Source organism: Pundamilia nyererei, unplaced genomic scaffold (assembly GCF_000239375.1).
Source record: "Pundamilia nyererei isolate P.nyererei 1_Seehausen unplaced genomic scaffold, PunNye1.0 scaffold00045, whole genome shotgun sequence".
Classification (NCBI taxonomy): Eukaryota; Metazoa; Chordata; class Actinopteri; order Cichliformes; family Cichlidae; genus Pundamilia; species Pundamilia nyererei.
This window is the reverse complement of record NW_005187446.1, coordinates 3,457,478-3,479,495: the sequence shown is the minus strand read 5'-3', so window position 1 is coordinate 3,479,495 and position 22,018 is coordinate 3,457,478. Positions and strand designations below refer to the sequence as shown.

The following is a 22,018-nucleotide window of genomic DNA, read 5'->3' as shown; positions in this document are numbered from 1 at the left end:
CACATTCGCCACGACACCACACTCTTTGTTCGGGTCAGCGTACAACAAACGCTCATATTTTCTCGTAGTGTGTGCTTTGTTTCAGTCTCTGCTGAACTTTTTTGATGTACACAGAGGGAGGCACAGCAAAAGCCAAACTCACAAAGCCAGATAAGTGATATATGTATTTATATATGCAATCTATATTTTTCCAATACAAGTGTAAACAGACACATTTCCCTAAAAACAAAACAAGACAAAGAGTATTAAAACAGAAACATAAAGTAATAAAAATCATTATCTGTGCACACTATTTCAAAAGGAACCTTTGGCTTTTTAAAAACACAAACCAAAAAGTACAACAGCATCATCAACACTACCACCATCACCAACAATAAACAACTAATTTTCTGAAAGGATTTTCATGCAACAAAGGCTACTGTGATGCACAATAATAACACAGAACCAGTTCACTAACGATAAAGAGCATCAAGTGAGCCTGTTCCAGCCCACACACACATACAACAGGTACGCACAGTAATGGCAGAACTTCTCTGCCGTTTTCCTATTTCTGACCTGCATAAAGCTGAACATGCAGAATGACCCGGCGGTCACTCGGGTATGTGTGTGCATACATGTTCTACAACATGTTAGCCCACTTAAAAGTCTAATGACTAACAGATAGTTAAGGTTTAGGCTGAAAAAAAAAATCCCTTCTCAAATTTTTTAATTTTGGCTTCGGTCTCTTCGACGTGTTCAAATTCTACATGAGCGACCTCTGTGCTGTGGTTTCTGGCTCTGTGTTATTTATCAAAGAAGTCATTAAATATACAAAAATGGAAACAATAGTCCATCACTTAAGCTTATCAGTCAAAAATTTATGTTATTTACAGATGATCAGGAAAAACCCCCGATCCCATACCACCCCGACCCCCACTCCCCCCCCAGATGGTGACATCAAGTATCTGTGACTGTAAGCTGAACGCGAGAACGTGCATCAGAGGAGATTGCCATCACTAGATCTGTTTGCGTGTGTTTACCGGAGTGTCATTTTTGCAAAGTTGTTGATAAACTGAGACTTTTTTTGTAAGATTCTCCTGTAGCTGACTACATTTGAATTAAGTACATAAGGTGACTGCATTGGAGTGACATGACTGCATTGAAGAAACAAGGCACGATCAAAAAGGTGTGTATATATATATATATATATATATCTATATATAGATATATAGATATATAAACCAAAAACAACTACATCATGAAGGGAGGAGGAAAACAGTAAACAACAACGTGAACTTCTCCCTCCTGATCCTCGAAAGTCTGTGAACACAGCACGCCGAGGAGTAACCTTTGGCTGAACAGTTCATTGTTAGCAATATCCGTCTAACCTCGGAGCATAAAAGGTTTGGAAATCGTTCATTATTCTCTCAAACGATTCAATAAAACACAAACATCAAAATTACATAACCAATACATAACTTGCATTGTTTTTGCAGAAGGAAATTCATTGCTTAGACTGTTAAACACTTGTCAAAGGGGTCTCCCGCTAACTGCTCTTTTCAATTAGGATATTCTTTAAAAGATATAACACATAGATTGTCGATGCAAACGCATATTAAGGTGTTTAATGTAAACCAAATGCTCAATAATATCTCGTCTAAGCTTCTCCAAACTTACTGAATTTTGTGTTGTGGTTGATTTTGATGTATTTTTTAAAAATCTCCTTTATCTCCCCATGCACACAATCGTTCCTCTCCACTCTAAAACGGGCATGTTTCGAAATGCATTTCTTTCTACACACAGTTGCTCCGATGCCGCAAACGCACAAGATCGATAGGAGTTGTTAATATTCATGGCTTCCTTTTCTGCTTCCTTTTCAACCAAGTTCATGTTCTTTGGCATGACAGGTGGTGCTGACTCAGTTGTGTAAAAGGTGTGTACGCCTGCGTTTAGAAAGGGATTGGGAGGATACAGCTGATTTGATCCTTGCGTACTCAGGGTGTCCTTTGATTGATGAGTGCCAAGATAATAAACAGAAACACAGAAAAAAAAAAAAAAGGAATATACAGTATATGAAGATCATTGGCATAGCAGTCCTAGATTTGCATACAGGCTTTCCTCCAGGGGTTTAAAAGTCCTTAAAAGAGGAGAAGTTGGGGTTGGGGGTGGCCCTCTGATGAGATCGGAACCAAACTCGTATACCTGTACACATATTCTCCAGCCGAATTATTTTATACCAAGGATTGCTGTGAGAGTTTGTGTTTGAGGCTAGTTCAGTCTCGGAAACAAAGAACTCTTGCCATCCAGTTTGTGTTTTATCTAAAATGCTCCAGCAACAGTCTGAGGAGGATTTTTTTCCCTCCTTTCAGAAAGAATAAAGAAAGCACATGCTTAGAAGTACTGAAGATCTCCCTCCATGTCCCTTAATGTTCCTTTCCACACTCTTCAGTTCTGCCATTTCAGTACATGATTCCATGTAGTATTACGTTTCCACTTTTTTTTTTCATAATTACAGATAAAGATTTTTTTTTCTTAAAAAACAAAAAGAAAAAAAGATTGCATTTGTTTTCTGCCCCATTCTGTAATTTGCAAAGGGCTCCTTCCTGGTTCACAGTAGGCTGAGAAATTGCAGCAGTGCTTCTCCGCTTTGGAGGAATGCGCCTGATAGTCGGTGATGTCAGCGAAGGAACCGTAGATCACAGTTTGGACAGGAAATATAGCAACAGCAGCAAGTGAGTGATTTTGCAGAGAAACTGGTGATACTTTTTCTATTTTTATTTTGGCTTTCTTTGCAATGTGTGTGCATATGTATCGTTGTGTGTTAGGTGTAGTGTTTCTGTGTGCATTAAAGGAAATGAGCGTGTGTGTGTGTGTGTGTGGTCGTGTATGTTGTGCAGAACTGATATAATAGTAGGAGTGTATGTTTTTGGTGGTGTATTTCATTGGTGTGGGTAAGGTCAGGCCCTGCGCTCTACTGGCTGTTGCAGACACACTTCACTCCCAGCTGACACAATGGGAAGTCTGTTGTCCATGTGGTAACTGATCAGGTGGCTGACACTCGAAAACCGGTGGTCTTTTGTACGGACCTAAAAAAAGAAAAGGGGAATAAATTAGAGTAAGCTTCAACACCAATATAACCCTCCACTCTGAAATCTCTGTTATGAATTTGATCGTTTCGTGACATACCACTCCTTCTGGGTCAACGAGCAGCAGGTGTTTGGGCTGACCACCCTGCTGTCCCGTGAGGACGTACTGCCCAGGTGTGGTTCCAGACTCCCGCACCAGGAAGTCTCCATCTCGGGTCAACAGTTTCTCTGCTTCCTTACGACTTAGGCTCCCGTGGAACCAGATTTCAGACTGTAACTGCTGCACCATAGAGGGCACTGCTGTCACTGAGTTTGGGCCTCCATGCCCAGAAACCCCCAGGGCATCATCCAGTGGCTCTTGAAAAATGAACACACAGAAATGTATTATTTTGTATTTCACTGTAGATAACATGTTATCCTGTAGGATCCCATAGCACTGTCTGCATTTCTGCACGACCGATAAATAGGGAAGTGAACCACATTGACTCTGACAGATGCTGCACACAGTTGTGGACTCTGCCGTGAAAAGCTTTATGTAGTCAATCAATAATCTTATACAAATTGCCCCTGTAATGGACAAAGACATTCTAATATCCTTATCTTCCTCTGAGGCTGACTTCTGTGGAGAGCTCCACTGCCAATTAGCATCAGTCATATGGAAATGTAAAATACAAACTGCTTTACTCATCTCACGAGCCCAATGATTAACCCTCTTTTCTTCTCACATGAAAGAAAAATAGCTGATTGCAATTGCCAGAAATTTTGGTCATCTTGATTACAACCCACACACATCACAAATTACCTTTCTTATTTAGTTTTCTCACAGGCTAATGATTTGCACTAGTGTTCAGGATTCAGTCCATTTGAACTTCACTTAGCAGATTTCCAGCAAAAACGCACAAAAAGACACTTACTCATGTCGAAAGCGTCTTTGTGAGCATTTCCGTTTGCTGCAGCTGGGAGGCGAGGTTTATCTACGTTGACGTACGAAGGGTCATCAAACATCTCCCGCCCACCTTCTTTGGCACCCACTAAGAAAAAACAAAATAAAAAAGGAAATAAGTAAAAGTTGCACAAACACAGGAAGAACTTTGCCACTTATTCTCACTTCCTTGCAATTCTAAGAATTTTATCAGGACTAAACAGGGCAAAAACGGAGAGAAAGTTTGACCAATTTCTCATGATTTAGCAACAAATAATATAAAGAAATATGTTAGTAACCAAAAAAGAAAAAAAAAGGACAGGAACGACAGATAAAGTCCAAAGAGATGCACACATGCAGGCAGCGACAGAGCTCACCTGGTAGGGGTGGCAGAGGCTGTTTATGAATGTCATTCTGACCCGGCTGTCCATAAGGCTGCAAACACAGAGGGGTACAAACAAATGCTGAATGCGTGCACCATGTGGGCATCCTCAAAAAAATGTTCTTTTCTGGCTAGTGAAATGATTACAATCTATTTATCTATCACTTAGGAATGACACAAGTAATTGATTAATTAATTAATTAATTAATTAAAAAAAAATTTGGGGGGGGGTATGCTTGTCTTCCTTCTTTCATGTTAATATGCACGGTTCTCACCAGCGTGGCACCAGGCCGGGTCCTCATGTCAATCACTCCAGCAGGGGGAGGCTGTTTTCCAGGGAAATTATTATAGTACGGGACATCAGGAGGCGGAGCAGCCTCATCTTCTTCTTCCTCCCATGCAGAGCCATCAAATGGAGCCATTCTGTCACAGAGAACAGATACAGAAACAAATTATACGAGACAATATGCAAATACAAGCTCTTGGTTTAGGTTTGTGCAAGCGACAGTTACCTGTCATGAGGTGTGACCAGTTTCGGAGGGTTTTTTAGATACTGTTTAAAACGCAGTTCGAAGGCCTGACCAATGGTGCTGATGACTTCCTGGGCTAAACCCTCCGAACACTCCAGGATATGACATGCTGCAATAAGGAGGCACAAAAAGCTGATAAGCGGGCTTCTTTTGAAGGAAGCATGTGCTCCAACATACAAATACGTTCAGATACAGGTAGAATACAAAAGCACGTATGCATGTACATTTTTATTATGCGCGATGATGTAGGACACATGTAGCAGCTCTAATACATTTTGCACACTCTAGTTTTAACTCAGGAAATTACATAAGCAATGGGATGGCTTCTTTTTTTTATAAGTACTGCATGTTAGAACCTTAATGTCAATAATCTAGCCCGAAGATTTTCACTTTCAGTATTAAACAGAGGAGTGTTTTTGCTTTTTCAGCTGAGAAATGAGCCATAAGTTAACTAATTTAGCTTGCAAACAAACTATGGGACTTCAAAAATAGACATTTGGTGGAAAATGTACTTCTGCCTTTTCTCTACACACTGGGTGTGTAATGTCTTAGCTCTAACGGGGTATTTGGCAAATTCAAAGGGGAATAAACAGCTAATAAAGCTATTTAAGTTTGATTTACTTATATTAAGATATATATATTTACTTATATCAGTTCATACATTAATGAAAATGTTTGGTTATATTTGCTGAAAGTAAAAAAAAAAAGAGGACTAGTTGCACAGTGCAATGAAAGCAACTACTCTAACTCATGTATTAAAGGATCATTTTATCTACACTGGCAGCTGCTACCTTGGTGAGGCTGTCATTTTGCCACTTACCTCTCTGGTTGACTGGATCTTTGGCCACATATGCTACGTACTCAGCTGTATCCTGAGGGAGACCGACAAGGAAGACAGTCAGAATGGGAAAAATCAATAGGAGGGAAAAGTGAAGGGCAGGTTTAGGACAGAAAAGCTAAGAAGAGAATAAGAAGAAAGAGGTAAAGCGAAGACTTTGGTGTTTAAGCCACAGCAGAAGTTAAAAACTTACAGAGCTTAAAGAAAAGAGAGAGAAGATACGAAGTAAAGAGATAATGTCTGGAAAGAGGGACTGCAGTCCAGGCAATCCAGTAAGGCTGCAATAAAATGAGTGGTATTCAGAGCAATAGACAATGACAGAAGGCAAGGAGGAAGAGCATGCTGGCCGAAGAAAGATGGAAAAAGGCGAGTGAGATTTCAGCTGAGAAACAGGGTTTGGCTGACTCACTGGGTCTCCTCCAGAGGCGAAAGAGATGGACTGCATGTGATGATTGGCGATTATCTGTGGAGAAAGAGAGAGAGAAAGAGAGAGGGAGAAAGAAGGAGAGGGAGAAGGAGAGCACGTGGGTGACATGAAGTATGTGGGAAGTGAAATGAAAGCATGTGGATGAAAAGACAAATGTGGAATCATTACTGAGAAAAGTGCTCTTTCCTCCATTGAGCGCTATCAATTGCAGCGGAGATAAAAACTAAGTAGGGACAATGGATGGAACACCTTTTTAACAGTCTGCAACAACCACCCATGTTAGATCAATAACAGCATCAACACTTGCTAATGCTTCAAGCACAGAGTGTGGTCTGTGAGTCCTTAATTGTGATTTGGTATATGTTCTGCATGACATGTTTCTTCGCGCTAATGCGAATGCACTACACAACTGTATACCATCTCCCCAAAGATAAACATCGTGCAGCAGCTATTAACTCATTAGAGGTCTAAGAGGAGGATCACATCCTGCCTTGTGGTAAAGCAGGAATCAAGACAATGGTTAAGAGGGATTTGTGCAGCATCCAGAGTAAATGAGGCAAACAATGAGAAGCAGTTCTAAATATATATCGGGGCATCTCCTGAATATTCCAGGAGGTCACGATACATAATACATATGGAAAAATACTGAGAATTTCTTTTAAAAAAATGATGTTTATATCACTGAGATTCAACCACCTTTAACATTTTAGTGAACTAAACATGTTTACACCATTAACAAGAAGCTGAAAGCAGTGGGAATGATTACAATGCAACTCTGAAGGCAAAGAATAAAAACATTTAGAATTTTTGAAATAAATCATCTGTAGATTGGTCTTCAAAAGTAAGAAAACATCACAAAATCCACACAAAAATCCCTCAAGCAAAGAGATCCCCAGGTTTACTCTGCTTCGGTAAACTCCACAGGCTAAGTGCACTCAGGGTACCTGAAAACATGCCCCATAGCTACAACAGAGAGCTCAGCCAATCAAGCGTATTTCTGACTCAAAAGCGAGATTACTGGCTTTCAAGGGCAGCTCAACGAAATGCCTGGGTAGAGTTTGAGAAAACAGCAGCTTGAGGTTAGAGCTTCGTTCTAACCTGTTTGCAGTCAGAGGCCAGCAGATTGAGGCTGCTGGTCGAGATGGTGAGGCTGATTGTCATGCCTGCAAACTGTAAATTACTCTTTCCCAGGATGGACGTTAGACAGCGAGAAGAAGGCTGCAAAAGGAGAGAGAGCAGTTTTAGTAATAATCAAATCAAGGTGCCCAAACCAAAAAGCAACAGGACGTTTTGTTTTTTAAAAAAATTCAACAAAGCATGATAGTCCACTGAGTGCTCCCTGCCTCAGCATGACTCTGTGGGCATATGTGTGGAAATGCCTGTGTGTGTGGGAGTGGGAGAACAGCTGCAATTGTGAAAGTGATCCTGTCTCCAAGGCCAACTGCGACCAATTGGGAATAGACAGGACAGTTCGCATACTGTAGCCTGGGCCAAGAGCATCACACAGACCATGCCAGCACTATTGTGCCAGCATTATTGCGCCAGCACGTTTATCCAAATCCTCCTACTGTTCTCATGGCTTTCATCCATATTTGTTCCAAAATGTTTAGAGTGTGCAGTGAGAAAAGCAGGAGCAACAGGACAGGAAGCACATGCTTGGCCACATTAACCTCAGTCCTGCCAAATCAGAGGCACTAGACTAGTTTGATCTATTCTAGTTTATATCCTATAACTGTATTTTGTCTGCTGTGCTATACTGTCAGACATTCCTTGGTCAAACCCTGCTACAGCAGCAGGCAGCTGAATATAGCCACCTGTTTTATAGACTGTTTGGGTGGATGTTTTTAGGTTTACAGGAATACTGTGCACAGACACTCGCAGTCTTTAAACAGCAGACTGGCGGCTGTGTCCGCTAATCTGTTGTGCTCCTTTGGCCTGACGCTGGCTCCACACAAGCTTCTACTCCACCTCTCCAGCCTCCCTTGTGACAACAGGGAGGGAAAAGAGAGATCAGAGAGTGACTGGTAATTACCTGTGAGTAGTCGGCTAACCACAGAAGTGTACAATCAGCCCAAATCAAGATTTGTGTGTGTATGTGTGTACTTGTAAAGCTATATTTGACGGAATCACTGACTTTTAGATCACTGGAGGAAAAGTGGGGACATTTCGGTTGGTCCTGATTTTTGTGTGTAGGTTAAGGTTATAATTAGGTTTAGATTAGGGATAGGCTCTTCTATGAAGATAAAGAGGCAAGGGAATGGATTAAGTCAGTGAATGTGCTCATAAAGATAGCCAAACAATAAATGTGCATGTGGTCCAGCTATACTCACGTTTTGGGGACCTAAATCAGTTAACAAAGACACATTATGGAAAAAAAGGAAGTGCCAAATGTGTAATGTTTATAGTTCAGGATCAATGTCATAACAAATAGGAAAAACTCCAGGTTATGAATGCAACTTAATGTAATGTCCTCTAAAATCATGTATACATGGCTCTTTGTGCATTTGTGTGTATACATGAGACTAAATAGCCCACTGACCAAAGGGTGGACAACGGAGCTAAATCTAGCTCTTATCCAGAAAACTCTTCATAACGCTGTCCACTTAAGTCTTATAAATAAATAATGCTCTGTATGGGTGTGTGCTCCTGTATGTAGCGCCTACCTTTCTCCTGCGGGCTCCTTTGGCACCGGGTACTGCCTCACACACCACAGAGATAGCTTCCCTGAAAAATGAAAAACATGCATGTTTGCAAATGGCATGTAATTGACCTAAACACCTTCCCAGATTCACATTTATGGATATTAAATGAGATCTGGCAGCGTGTGATAGAATTTATCGTCCCTGGCGACTGGGCTCGTCTTTGCCACGGAGACAAACATCATTGCGGAAACCAGATGGAAACCACCAGGATTCCAGAACATTCTAATTTGGGGGCTCTGAGAGCGGCAGGCGTGTACATGCAAACACACACGGGCAGATGTAGTCAGATGCTAAAACAGAAAGAAAACAAGCCCCGCAAGCAAAATGGAGCGGAAGCAGGACGGAAACCGAGCGAGCGGGCAAAGGAGTAAATGCGAGGTGAGTGATGTATGTGTGAGCCATAACATTTTTCAAAGTGTAACCACACTTTTAACATCTCGCCCCCTCAGAAACAAAGCAGAAATGAAACGAGTGAAAGGTCAAACCTGCAGCCGATGAGCTGTGTGTAATCTCACCTGGTGACCTGAGTTCTGGTGTTGAAGTCCAGCGCCCGCATTGATTGTAGCACCTCCACGCATCCCATGTACTGCCCAGGAAACAGGAAGGCAAAACATTAACATTAGACATGTCCTACATCCTGGTCCCATTGGACCAAGGGAACACAACAGAGGAAGAAAGCAACAGTATCCTTTCCTCATTACAGACTCAGTTTCTAAAAATGAAGGGTTTATATGTACACAAAAACAGCTTGGCAAGGGTGATGTGCAACTTTGCATTTAAGCTAGAGGCTACTGAGAATGTGCCACCCACTTACCCGTACACTGTAGGAAACACCAGTGGTGCTGACCACATTGTCTGAGTGCAGCCAGCCACGGGTGGGCTTGTTGACAAAGGAGCCATGGCGCGTCCACTCGTCTCCTCCCAGCTGCCCTCCTTCCACCCGTGCCCTCCTAGACACCCCTCCTAGCCGGTTCATGTCCTGCAGAGGAGGTCGGGGAGGGGGAGAAGGAGCAGTTAGAAGTGAAACAGGGTGATGAAGTGGTGGGGAGGAGCTAGAGTTGCTCCTGTCATCCCCAGAGGACTCAACAGGTGCCTGAGGTGCCTGAGCTCCCTGTGATTTGCTTGAGGCCTTGAGTCCTGGGAGAAGAGTAGCTGAGACACCCAGACGAAGAGAGCCCATTCTGGGAAAGAAGGAGCAGAAGGTGGTGGGGCTGTTCTCAGCTTGTTGGGGAGAGGAGGGGGGCAAAATGGGAGTGAGAGATGAGGAAGAGAGAGAGGAAGGTAAGCCAGGGGAGGGTGTGAGGGGGGTGACAGGACTGGAAGGAGGAAACGATGATGGATTGGAGTTTGTTTCGTCAGTTGAGCTCAGTGATTCACTCCGAAAATGGGTGTATTTTGTTTTCTCCATAATGAATTGAATCATAATGAATCTGCAGTGTCAGTTTTTATATCCGTGCAAGTCCACACAGGCTCTCGTGATTCAAAGTCTCTTTGTCTCAGTATTCAAAGTTTTTCTCTGAAAGGACAAACAGCCATCTGTCTGTCTTGCTCAGTGTAAGAGCTGCATCCATCTGTCTGGTTGTGTGTCCTCCACTTGTTTCCAGGCAGCCAAAACCCAACTGCTTTAAAAACGGCTTTATCCACAATGAAAGCAGTATGAGCAAAAGCACAGAGGAAACGTTGGGTGCCCCAGTTAATGGTAAAACACAGACAAAAAAAGCTTTTTAGTGCACCAGTGCAGCTCATGTTGTCATGAGTTCATTTTGAAATTTACTTGAGTGTTTTCTGAGTTCCCAGGAACTGATGAATAGCTTCTTAGCTGTCCACAGACTGTTGCTCTTGGTGTTTTGCCATGATGTAAAACAATATCTGTGACTATCTTGTCCCAACTTTATAGCCTCTGAGTGAGGCCCAGTAATTCAGCTGTCACCAGCACCATGAAGAATCAGCACAAGTGATTGTCTCTCTGAACACCCCCTCATGTGTATGTCTTACTGCTCTGGGGGGTGCGCATTTCTATGTGATGTGTCTACATGCGTGAGGCAGTATAAACCTTGCCGGCCTACAATGCTTCTTTGATTATCTGTGTATGTTCGTGTTGGCATGCGCTTGTGCGTGCACGTGTGAAGCAGCTCCCCTTGGCAGCTCTATCCTGCTTGACACGGGCCCATAAAAATCCTATTAGCAGCCAGAGAGGGGATTGCAAGGAGGGCCGTGCACGCTAACGCGGCAGCGACGCACACATTATACACAGCCTCAACTGGTCGATACGACAGCAAGCACCTGCAGAGCTCAATGAAGCCCAGAACTGCTAAAGAAGAGAGAGGAGGCTTACTGATGTATGGCTAGTCTCCAACTCTTGGTAGCAGCACACTTTCTTTAACGCCTACTTTTCACTCCCTCTCTCTCTTCCTCCAAATGCTTTCATGTCCTCTCTGAATGGCCCTCGCTCTCTCTCTCCCTGCTTCTTCTTCTTCTTCTCTTCTCTTCCAGATTACCTCTGGCGCAGGCGCCTTCCCTTTCTCTGAACTCTTTCCTCCCTTCTCTCTGTCTCCTCTCTTATCCTGGAAGTCTTCTCTCTTCCTCCACACTATGTACTCCGCCAGCCTCTGTCTCTCCAACGCCTCCGCCCTCTCCCGCGCCACCACTTCCTCTCTCCTCTTCCAGATGATCTCTCGCTCCCCCTCTCCCCCTCCCTCGTCTGCTCGCCCGTTCTCCAGGCTGTCCCGTTTAACAGTCCCTCAGTCTAAAAAAATTAATAAAAATAATATTGAGCCCTGTCTTTCTGCTTCCCTTAGCTTTAGGATTATAGATGGTTAAAGGCTAGGCATGGTAACCTTTGACACCAACAGAAACCCTAAAGACAAAAAGTGAAGTACTTAAGACTGCACTGGCAGAGTTGAATCTGTTCCTGACTGATGTTCCTGATATGGCTAAAACAAGTGAGCCTGTCTTGTTTCAAGTGTGTTCCCTAAAACTGGCCACATAGGGTGTTGATTTTTTTCTTCCTGGAGCACCATTAGATAGCGGTAGTTTGAGTCTGAGATGCTGCCTGTGTCTGGTACACTGACACACACTGCAGTAGCACGGTGGTGATGTAACACTGAAGAATGTAGGTCATTGGCTGATAACGACTACCGGTGGTCTTGTTGTGATGGTAATGAGACCTGATTGGTCAGGTTTGAACTCCCAACCCAGGGTTCCCTGAATGGTGCTGAGGCTCACCAGTGTTCAACATGTAGTCACTCGCCCAGCTGGAAATGCTCAATCAAAACTGCTGTTAGGCTGATTTCTCTATGCACGGCTGTTCTCACCCTGTAACTTTATTACGGCCTAGTTCAAATAGCAATCGCAGAACAGAGTTATTTACCTGAGAGAAAAATATTGACACTGTCACAGATGATATGAACGAGCCAAGAGTTATATTCCTTCCTTATCTAAGGCAGGGCTTATCAAGCAGCAAGTAAGCTCTCTCTACTGTACAGACACCATCTCACATCTCATAGTCTGCATAGTCCAATCTAGAAGGCAAACAACAGTCTGTTTACATTAACAGTCTCTCACAAACCGGAGCCCCACAATTAAAACAGTCTGCAACAGTTTGACCTCAGTAGGAGGCAAAGCTACACCTACAGTCCAGCAGTAAACTGGCTGGCTGACCTACAACTTAGTGCTGCTGAGGCACTAGTCATACTTACAATCTGTTGACCTTTGCTCGCTCAAAGGAGAAGGTTTACACCCACCTTTTCCACAACACATACAAAAGTCTGTAAAAGTGGCACCAGCGTTTCAGTAATGCCAAGCAAAAAAGGTTGATTATTTATTTCCTCCTCACACTAAGATTTCAGAACTTCATTCTGCCTGAAGGACAGCCCGCAAGCTTGTGGTGGGCGCTCAATGCATGGCAAAGGAACAGTCGCCTACACCAGTCTAGCACCACAGAGGGATTGTCTAGCAATTCTAGCTAGTCATCCATCTGGTCTTGGCCAGAAAGCACCATGGAGGATCCAGTCCTACTTATGAACTGCAAGACAGGCTGGGACGATCTCCAGAAAGCTGTAAAGCATCTAATAAAACCAGAACTTAGTCCGTAGAGATGAATAGCACTTAAAAAGGCAAACTATTCAACCTCAGTAGACTTGCTAACACTGGAGAGAAATTCAGGTGCTGTTAAAAAAAAAAGGGAGCTGCTGAAATGCTCTATGGGCAGAGTTAACCCTGGCTCTTCCCAGGGATGTTTTAGTGCACCGAACACAGTGTAGGTCAGGTGACTGCAGAGGAGATGACCCTCTACAGGAAGAGAAATCCTGAGTCACCTAGAGACAAACAGCAAAAGGAAAAGGCTGTGACAAACACAGCTAATGACTGGTGATTGGTGGCCTTGGGGCCACGCAGCTGTGATATGTACAAGTGAAATCAGTACTGTAATCTAATTCATCCAGTCATTTCTGATAAGAGCTCATCAGTTTGACTGATGGAAATGGTAGTTGTCATTAATAAATGTGAGATCGGGACAGGCTGGACGGAGATGAGTCGTACAAGGCGAACATGGAGAATTGGGAGGGGGAGACAGGTGACCTGAAACAACCCTGATTCCCGGAGCTTGCCGAGCTCCGCAAAGACAAGGACTGTCTAGTAGAGAAGAAGGGAAACAAAAACTCTAAAAACTGACACAAACAATGAACTAATCTTGTTTTATCAAGTAAATATATACAATTACCAAACGGCACAGCACCAGTTTAAAAAGATAGGACAAGGAAAACCAACTTTACATCTTGTTCTGTCTGCAGCTGCTGCCCGTTGCTATGGCAACAGACATTAAAAGAGATGCCTGCAGAGGATATATACTGAGAAGTCCTGACAACAGCAGAAATCTTCAGACAAAGAGATAACCGCTTTGTCAAATCACATTGCAAGCAATTAGTAGCTCCATCAAAGGCTCCACATTAGAGCTCTTTTTTTTCATCCAACAGGAGAAAAACTACAGACTCCTAGAAAGATCAATATGGTTCAGGAAATGATCAAAGTTTGGCCCGCATCCCGCCAGCCATAAAACCGAATCAATGTTGACATCCGATGTCGGTCGCTTGCACCGACTCCGACTAGGGCATGTAAAACTGACACTGTTTTCAAAGAATAATAATCTATTTTCTAATAACTGTATAAACAAGAATTTCACCAAGAATTAACATCAAAAAGACAACTCATGTTTAGAAAACTTGCATAAAAACAACCTGAATATTCTGTGCAGCAGCTAACAAAGATTAGAATGATTGTATAACATCCTGCAGAGTAGATCCTACGCTCATGAAGGATAGGAAAAGAAAATAGAAAATCACAAAGGGAGTCTGTATTTCCAAAAAAAGAAAAGAAAAAGTAATTAAACTGTTCTGTATAAAGTGAGTCTTATCGATTTCCCTAAGTGTTTTAATGAATGGCAAAAAAACAAAACAAAAAAACAAAACAAAAACCGAAGTAGTTCCTTTTTTGGTTTATAAAGCATGCAATTGATAATCCACGGTGATTCTCCTAAAGCTAGGTTCCGTATTCACATAAGAACCACATTAATGTTTAAACGGCCACAGCTTGTCCGATCATTCGTCCTCTCCTTCCTCTTCCTAGCTTTCCCTTCGTCCACTCCCCGAAAAACGTGCTTCTCCTCTGATCCGCTCTTCCGCTCGATTAATTCACAAAGTCACTGCCGGCAGCTCCTCTCCATCTATCCTCTCCTCCGTTTGGCTGCCTCCTCTTTTCGTCCCTCCTCTCACTCACTCTCTCTCTCACTCTTTCAGCAGATGGTGAAATGGCAGTGTTGCCAGGATGGATGATGGTAGTCCTTCATTGTGCTCCTCTTCTCCCCTCACGTCTGTCTCTCATCCCCACTTTCCTTCCACCTCTGTCTGTCTGTTAGAGGCACAAGCACACTGTCTGTCCTCCCCTCCTCCCTGTCTGGGTGGGTGATGCTGCCTCCCATTCTCAGTCTCTCTCTTTCATACACACACACACGACCGCGCCACAGCCTGTGCCCTCCCCACCTTCTTTTCTCCCATGCTACCTCCTTCCTGTTTCCTTCCCTTCCCCCCACCTCCTCTCTGCAGCCAGAGTCATTTAGCAGTATACATGTGTATGCACAGCAAGATGCTGCACTTCTACTCAGAAATGCACACACTCCAAGGAGAGATGGAGATGGGGATGGGGAAGGAGGAATGAAGGGAAGGGAAGAGAAGGGAAGGGATGGTGGATACATGTGTTTGTGTGTGCATGTGGAGGGTGGGCTGTTCATGTTGGGTATTCAACGCTCCTCCCTTATTCATGTTTGGTAACCTGAGAAACACAGTTAAAGAGTGAGGGGAAGAGAGTGAGAGAGAGAGAGGAAGGATGGATATAGATAGCCTCTGTGTGCTGTGACATGAGGTCACTCTATATAACCTTGATAAAAGTGGACAAAGTGAGGGGAAAAAGGAAAGCAGACTGCACTCGCATGATGATAAATATTTCCAATGTTACTACATGACTACAGCACTCTAGGGGAAAAGACTGGAAGACATAAAGCAGAAATCCCACAGATTGGTCTTGACATTTGAGCGCATCTGATGAGAAGGCAGTGTTGCGGAAAGTAGAGGAAACCACACATAGAGTGACACAGGAACCCGGCAGAGTGGATAGCAAAGTCCTCAAATGACACCCCAAAGAGTCCCCGCAGTACCAATTTTCACCACTACACCATCATCGTGAGCTCAAGCAGTGCACTCAAGGATGTGAAGGTTCATAATGAGACAACTGCAGACAGCTAGCATTCGTCATCATACGCAGTGATCTGATTGGTAGTGATGGGCATGATTGGCGAAGAAGACACCCTCCACCGCCCAGAACCAGCGAAACACACGATACACTGTGGCTTAGGGTTGACCTAATTGAACATTTTGTGCTCCCTTATTAGATTGAGTGAATTAACAGTTCAGGTGCCATCTTGAATTTACATTAAAAAGATAGCAACCACACTGAGCTAACAGCTTATTCAGTACACCCAACTAAAACTCATTGTACGATCTACTGTACAATATAAAGCACCTTGAGGCAACTGTTGTTGTGTTTTGGCGATAGATACATAAAATTGAATTGAATTGAAAACTACTGCAGTTCAGCCAGTTTCTTCTCCATGGAGCCGCAACCTCCAAAAATAACCAAACATATCCATCTGAAAATATAGATATGGGTTTTTTAGCTCATAAAGGTACGATTTCTCTCACAGCTTCCAACTGCATTTGTTTTATTTGGGTGCAACTAATAAACTGCAGAGGAAGTAAAGTTAACATCCCATTCAAACCACAATAAATTTACATGCACAGGGCTGTACAATTACTGAAGCACGATTTCAAAATGACTTTAGTTTCCAGTTCTTTCTTGCAGGTGAAAACTTGTGCAATATTAAAGATAGCAAATGAGGAGTAAAAAAGGAGGGGCGTGTGATTTTTCTGCATCACACTGTACTGCTTCTTAGAAGGCTGCGCTTTGTTGAAACATCTCTTAAATAAGGTTTTTGTTTTATGTTGCATATGCTACTTGGAAACCCTTTTAAATGGGTCAGAGAACATTCCAGTTTGTTTCATATCAAAGCCTGAAACGTGACACTTTCATAACGCTCGATTATAATTTCATGAAAATGGAAAGGAGGCATCTTAATTGGTGAAATATTGCACACCAACTACAATCACTCTTGTGTCCACAGTATCTTTGAGAGCAATTTTATTTTATTCTTGGTGTAATTGTGCAGCCCTGAAATTACAGTGCTTTAACAAATAATGCTTATTTTACACATATGCCCACCAGGGCTGGATGCGAGAGTCTGTTCATTTCTATATCATATCAGAAATTTAGAAGCAGCAACTCCTTTGCCACTGTGGCACGATGTGTTTTTTTGATCAGCTGCTTGTATCATTTTAATGCCTTACCATATATTCCATCGGCCAGCACAGGCAGCGTGTGAGTCTGTAGCCCTAAAAACACCAAGGTGCACATCAACACACAGTACACAAAAGCATACACAGTCGCAGACAAGTACACACGCACACAAATCAAAGAGCAAATTACAGCGTGCTCCAACCAGCGCCCTTGCAGCCACTTGACTTCCAGCATGCTTTGCTCCCAGCATCAGCTGTGGAGAGAGTCATGGGACCTTCTTCATATCGAGCACACAGACACACAACACTGACACAGGGCAGAGGCCGGGCGATACTGAGAGGGATAAAGTAACGGAAAGCGAAGGAAGGAGAGAGGAAGAGTGAAAGGTGAAAGGCAGAAATCCGTTGTGCGTGTTGAAACATACCCTGTGGAATGAAAAGAATCAACTCATAGGACTGCATGTGTAGGTTGTTTGTGTTTCAGCTTGCCCAGCGCGAGTTAGCAAGTGTGAGTTTTGGTGTTCTGCGCCTGCAGAAGTCTGTGGAAACTGCAGCTAGTCAGTGTTTATTAGATGAAACAGTCGGAGACAGACTAAGAAAGAGCTCTGGATCTAATGCACACGCTGCAGGGCCACATTTGCAGTCTGCTCATACACTGTGTGTGTGTGTGTGTGTGTGTGTGTGTGTAATGTGATTTGACCCACCTCACTTATCCTTATTTGAACTAGTCAAAAAAAAAAAATTAGCAAAGATGAGTAAACAGGGCCTCGATGCTGACATTTTCTCTTGGATTCTTGCCAGAGATGCTGACTAACATCAATTCCCATTATCAAGGCAAGACAGACAAGAGTCGAGTAAAGAATGAACAATAGAAGGGAGAGAGGGAGGAAGCGTAACTCACACGGGAAAGTCTCAAACGTAAACACAAATAAGCAGGCACACTGGAAAAAAGGCAATCAAATTTTCAAAAATTAGGCTGAGGGTGAACATTAGATTAGCCACGGCTTCAGCAGGAGTACTTTCTCTCGGCTTAGTAGCTCACTACGCACACAGCAAACATGTGAGCTGGCTATTTTGGGTTGTGCTTCCACCACCACCACCACCACCCCTCCTCTAACCACACTCCCACATCTCTATCTCCTTCCATCATTCTTTTCCTGCCACCACTTACTGCTTTGCTCCACTTACGACTTCCACTTACAACTTCCTTCTCGGTTTAACGGCTTACTTGTCAGAAACTGCGGTGTTTCTACACCGAGGTTCCAGCTGAACCTTTGAACATTGTCTGGCGTAACCTTTAGTCCTCCGTAGCAGCAAGTATCGAAATTCTTCAAGGGTTCAAGTTTGCATGAAATACTTGGGTCAGGGTTTTTTTTTTTTTTTACACAAACATCTGTTTCCGGATTTAAGTCATAGCTGTGCAAACTTTGTGCAGTTTGCTTTTGCTCAATTAACAAAAGTTCTGATCACACAGCAAACTGGGGTGAACATCTGAAAGCGAAGTGCAAACGCAATTTGATTCGAACTTTTTTCTACTGGACAACCACACCACTTCACCCATTAAGACTGTGTCATCTAATTTAAGTACATGTTGCTGAGTCGCTGCTTTTACTGTTATTTTAACAAGTTTCCAAGTCGATTTATTTTAGTGCTGTGTCTTTAAACATTGCTTCATGTCCAAGTGTATCTGAATAATGTTAACCAGTGGCTTCTGAAAAGTGCATGCTGAGGAGCGGATACACAGAATAATCAACGCTACAAAACAATAACAGCTAGGAGATTTTAACTTGACCCTAAAGTGACCCTAAAGAGTTACTTCAATACTATTAACACTAAGCTGAAGTAAGATGTGGGATCATTCCATCTAAAAACATCACATTTTCTGCTCAGCCACCTGTGATTTGCCTGAAAATGTTACAGTTTAATTCGGACAGAAATGTGTGATTACTGGGAAACGTTAACCTTGCAAAAGACAACTGGTGCACATTTCTAAACGTTTTAAAGCTGTATTCCACAATAAGATCAAATAAAAGATGCAGAATCCCTTTTAAAATGCAATTACTACTCACCGAAATGAAGAAAATGCTATTTTTATTCAGATTTTGTGATGATTGATCAAATATGATAATTATGTTAAGCTGTACCCAGCAGAGAGTCTTCCCCAGATAGTACAAAATTCTGGAGTTTCTTGGAGTACAAGAACTTTACTTAAAACTGAGAAAATAACTGTTAAATATATACATATTTAGCCTGCTTTGTGGGCATGAACATTCAGGCTTATCATTATGCACTTTAAAATATACTGAAGACCTCCGGTGAAGCGAGCCTGAAGGAATCCTGATCTGCAAGAAGAGACACCGTTTGAAAATGCAATCTCAGCTTTCTGAGTAAAGAGAGACAAACCACAATAAAGACACAAACAGACTTTCAAGTTAGATACGTGGCACCACAGAGTCACTCTGCTGTAAAGCGCTGCATATAAAAATGCAACAACCAGAGTCTCATACAGAATTCAGAAAAACCATCAGCAGCCATCACGCTGCTAATGAAATTCCGCCGAAGCTGCACTAACTTCGGTTTTTTAGCATCGCACGGGACGAGATGTTAATCAAACTGTGGCTCACGCAGTGCGCTGAGCACGTCGCGCTAGACTGAGCACCGCAGGAGGAAACGCAGCTGAGACTCGGCTCTATTGTATGAAGGCAGTGACGGACAACCACATGCTATGGCCTCAAAAACAAACTCCTACAGTTGGTTTCCAGAATGCGCTCATACACACCAGGAAGTAGAAAAAAACGCCAACAAACAACCCCCCTCCCCACATGGTCGGAGAGACAGACAGATAGAGTACATGAGCCAGACAGAAGAAACCTGAGAAAAACACATCCTCACAGGTCAAGACACCCACACAAAAAGCGTATGTAGTGTCGACAGTCTCGAAGTGTTTATAAGAGCTTAGCACCTCAGCACTGTGTTTTGTCAATAGTGATGCACCACAGGCCGAAATCCAAGTCTAATATCTGCGGTAATATTTGCACTGCTGACAAAAATCGAATTCTTTATTTTTGAATTGGCTGTGCGTCTGAGACGCACGGACTCCGTGCACAGCTGTCAAGCTGAAACCGCTGTAACAATCAAGTGTCACACCTCCCGTCAATCAAGGCGAAGGCTTTTACCGGTGACCGAGGGGTTTGAAGGGAATTGGACAGATCCAATTTTAATCAAGTGGATTTTGGGTTACGTTGGAGTGTGATGGAGTGGCCGAGGTGCTCGACTTTGGCTGACAGTTTGTGCCCCAGACTGTCCTCCTGCCTGTGCTGTGTTTGTTTACGTGGGTCTAAGACGCACACGGCCTATTTGTCAGGCTCCTGACATGTGTCTGAATCTACCGCTTCTTGGGATCAGATGTTGACTGGACCTTCCCTCGGCCTCCATTTCATCGGTGGAGATAACTTGAGTCATATAATATCGTGTCAGCGGCTGCTGGTCTGAGCGGTATGGTTGACCCTGATAACAGCACTGAGCCCACTGCTTTCAGCTACCTCAATCACAGCACATAGCCTTGAGTCTGCTTCTATAATAGTCTGTCTGCCCTTCACTTGTTTACCGCAAACTTTAACTCTGTCACACTGACCCTGTTTTACACATCTGAGGTGCGTTTTGGTGACCGTTCTCCATGGATGCGCACAAAAGGGGTAACATTAAGTAAGCTTTTTTTAATGTCTGACTTTGTACAGATTTGCGAGTGGGTTCGTGTGTGTACTGATAGCTCCTAAGGCTTATCTCACTGACACTTTATAGCCTGAAGCAAATCAGGCAGATTTCAGCAAAGCCAGGACAGGCTTTAGTCCCTAAAGCAAAAATAAACACAAATGTATTAAATAGTGAAGGAGTAGTGAAAAGTATCTTTCATAATAATCTCCAATGTGATGGGAAAAAACTTGTTCTGGGTGCAAGAGTCCTACACCTTTTTTTTCCGCTTTTATACAAAAGAGGGAAAGTAAGAAGGTTGGAGAAGACGACAACAGCAAAAAGTTGCCCCTTTATACCAAAAAATGTCCTCAAATAATTGTCTTATTTTGCTCAGGTCTAACTTAGTTTGAGTTTATTGGCGCCTCTTAAAAAGAAATGGCAAGTGAGTGACCTGCTTTCTGTTGTTTTTGCTCGTCCAGAGGACACACTGATGACTTCTGATCACTTTCTCTTGCAAACATTTTATCAGAGGCTCCAACAACAGCTCACTTAGGTTTCAGGTTTTAATAATAAAACCTGGCAACACACACACAAAGTTTAAAAGCACAAAGTTAAACATTTAGTTAACTCGTGCACGCCCCAGTCTAACCATTTACATATTTCTTACAGTAACCCAACAGGCTCGACTGCACCGTGGCGTAACATAACAACGAAACATTGAATTGTCCGGCAGAACTATGTGTCCCCACAAATTTAGCACATAATCAGTTTCCTCACACTTTTCATACGTGCTATAGCTGACGCACAGCACGCAGAGACCGCACCATGCCCCCCCAAAAAAGTGTGGGCAACTTTAACGAGCAACTTACCAGCTCTGTTCCTCCCTTTCCCTTGAATGCCCCTCCTGCCCACCAAGCTCTGTTGCTGCTGTTGCACAAATTTCAGCTTAATTTCATATAACAGGGCAAAGGGTCGAAAGTTTTGTCCGCCGGGATCCTTGTATATTTGATGCTTAACTTCATAAAAGAAGACTCTAAACTTCTTCTTTCCTCTCCCTTTCCGTCCCTGCCTCCTCCCCCTACCTCCCCCTCCACGATCACGACAGAAGTCACTTCCGCGAACAACGCAGCGTCATCCGGCTCCTCTCTCTCTCTCTCTCTCTCTCTCTCTCTCTCTCGCTCTCTCTTTCTTTCTCTTCATTTCCCCCACTCCCGTGCGAGTGTGTGCGTGCGTACGCGCGCGCGTACCATTTTGCACCTGGACCACTCAGTGTAGGTTGCGCAAAAGTGGAAACCCTGACCGCCAGCCATAAGTCTGCAGCTGAACATGTACTTTACCGTAGATAAATACAGCGCAAGAACAGCTGTTTTACGCCTGAAGTTTTGCTTTTTCCAGCATTTAGAAAGAGACCGCGATGACCCGCATCCGCTACCAAAACAAACCATCAGCATCAGCTCAGGGCATAAGCTGCTGGCCCCCGCTTTGAGGTGTTATTACCGCAAAGAAATTGACATAACTACATACGCACTGTCGTCCACATATGTTTTAAACACGTTTT

At 43.2% G+C, this 22,018-nt stretch overlaps 1 protein-coding gene across 4 annotated transcripts; it reads right to left on the bottom strand.

Annotated features, from left to right (window-relative positions):
- Nucleotides 1-151: 151 nt before the first annotated feature.
- shc1 (SHC (Src homology 2 domain containing) transforming protein 1) lies at nt 152-21,548 on the bottom strand. 4 transcript variants are annotated; one of them, XM_013910597.1, is made up of 13 exons: nt 21,330-21,548; nt 9,681-9,845; nt 9,382-9,452; nt 8,828-8,888; nt 7,263-7,382; nt 6,147-6,200; nt 5,720-5,771; nt 4,882-5,008; nt 4,645-4,792; nt 4,365-4,422; nt 3,980-4,096; nt 3,166-3,422; nt 152-3,065 (listed from the first exon to the last, which is right to left on the bottom strand). In XM_013910597.1, exons 2-13 carry the CDS (start codon nt 9,840-9,842, stop codon nt 2,937-2,939), a joined length of 1,356 nt encoding a protein of 451 aa, XP_013766051.1. In that variant the 5' UTR covers nt 9,843-9,845; nt 21,330-21,548; the 3' UTR covers nt 152-2,936. The 4 variants fall into 4 exon arrangements, with proteins under 4 accessions (XP_013766051.1, XP_005732167.1, XP_013766049.1 ...); XM_005732110.2 differs by lacking the exon at nt 21,330-21,548 and adding an exon at nt 16,819-16,882; XM_013910595.1 differs by lacking the exon at nt 21,330-21,548 and having other exon boundaries at nt 9,681-11,314.
- Nucleotides 21,549-22,018: the final 470 nt, after the last annotated feature.

Coding starts and splice junctions, on each gene's coding strand:
- shc1 (XM_013910595.1), bottom strand. CDS start 10,289: ATGATTCAATTCATTATGGAGAAAACAAAATACACCCATTTTCGGAGT. Junction 6,201..7,262: donor TGGCCTCTGACTGCAAACAG/GTTAGAACGAAG, acceptor CTTTCTCCACAG/ATAATCGCCAATCATCACAT. Junction 4,793..4,881: donor CTGGTCACACCTCATGACAG/GTAACTGTCGCT, acceptor TCTCTGTGACAG/AATGGCTCCATTTGATGGCT.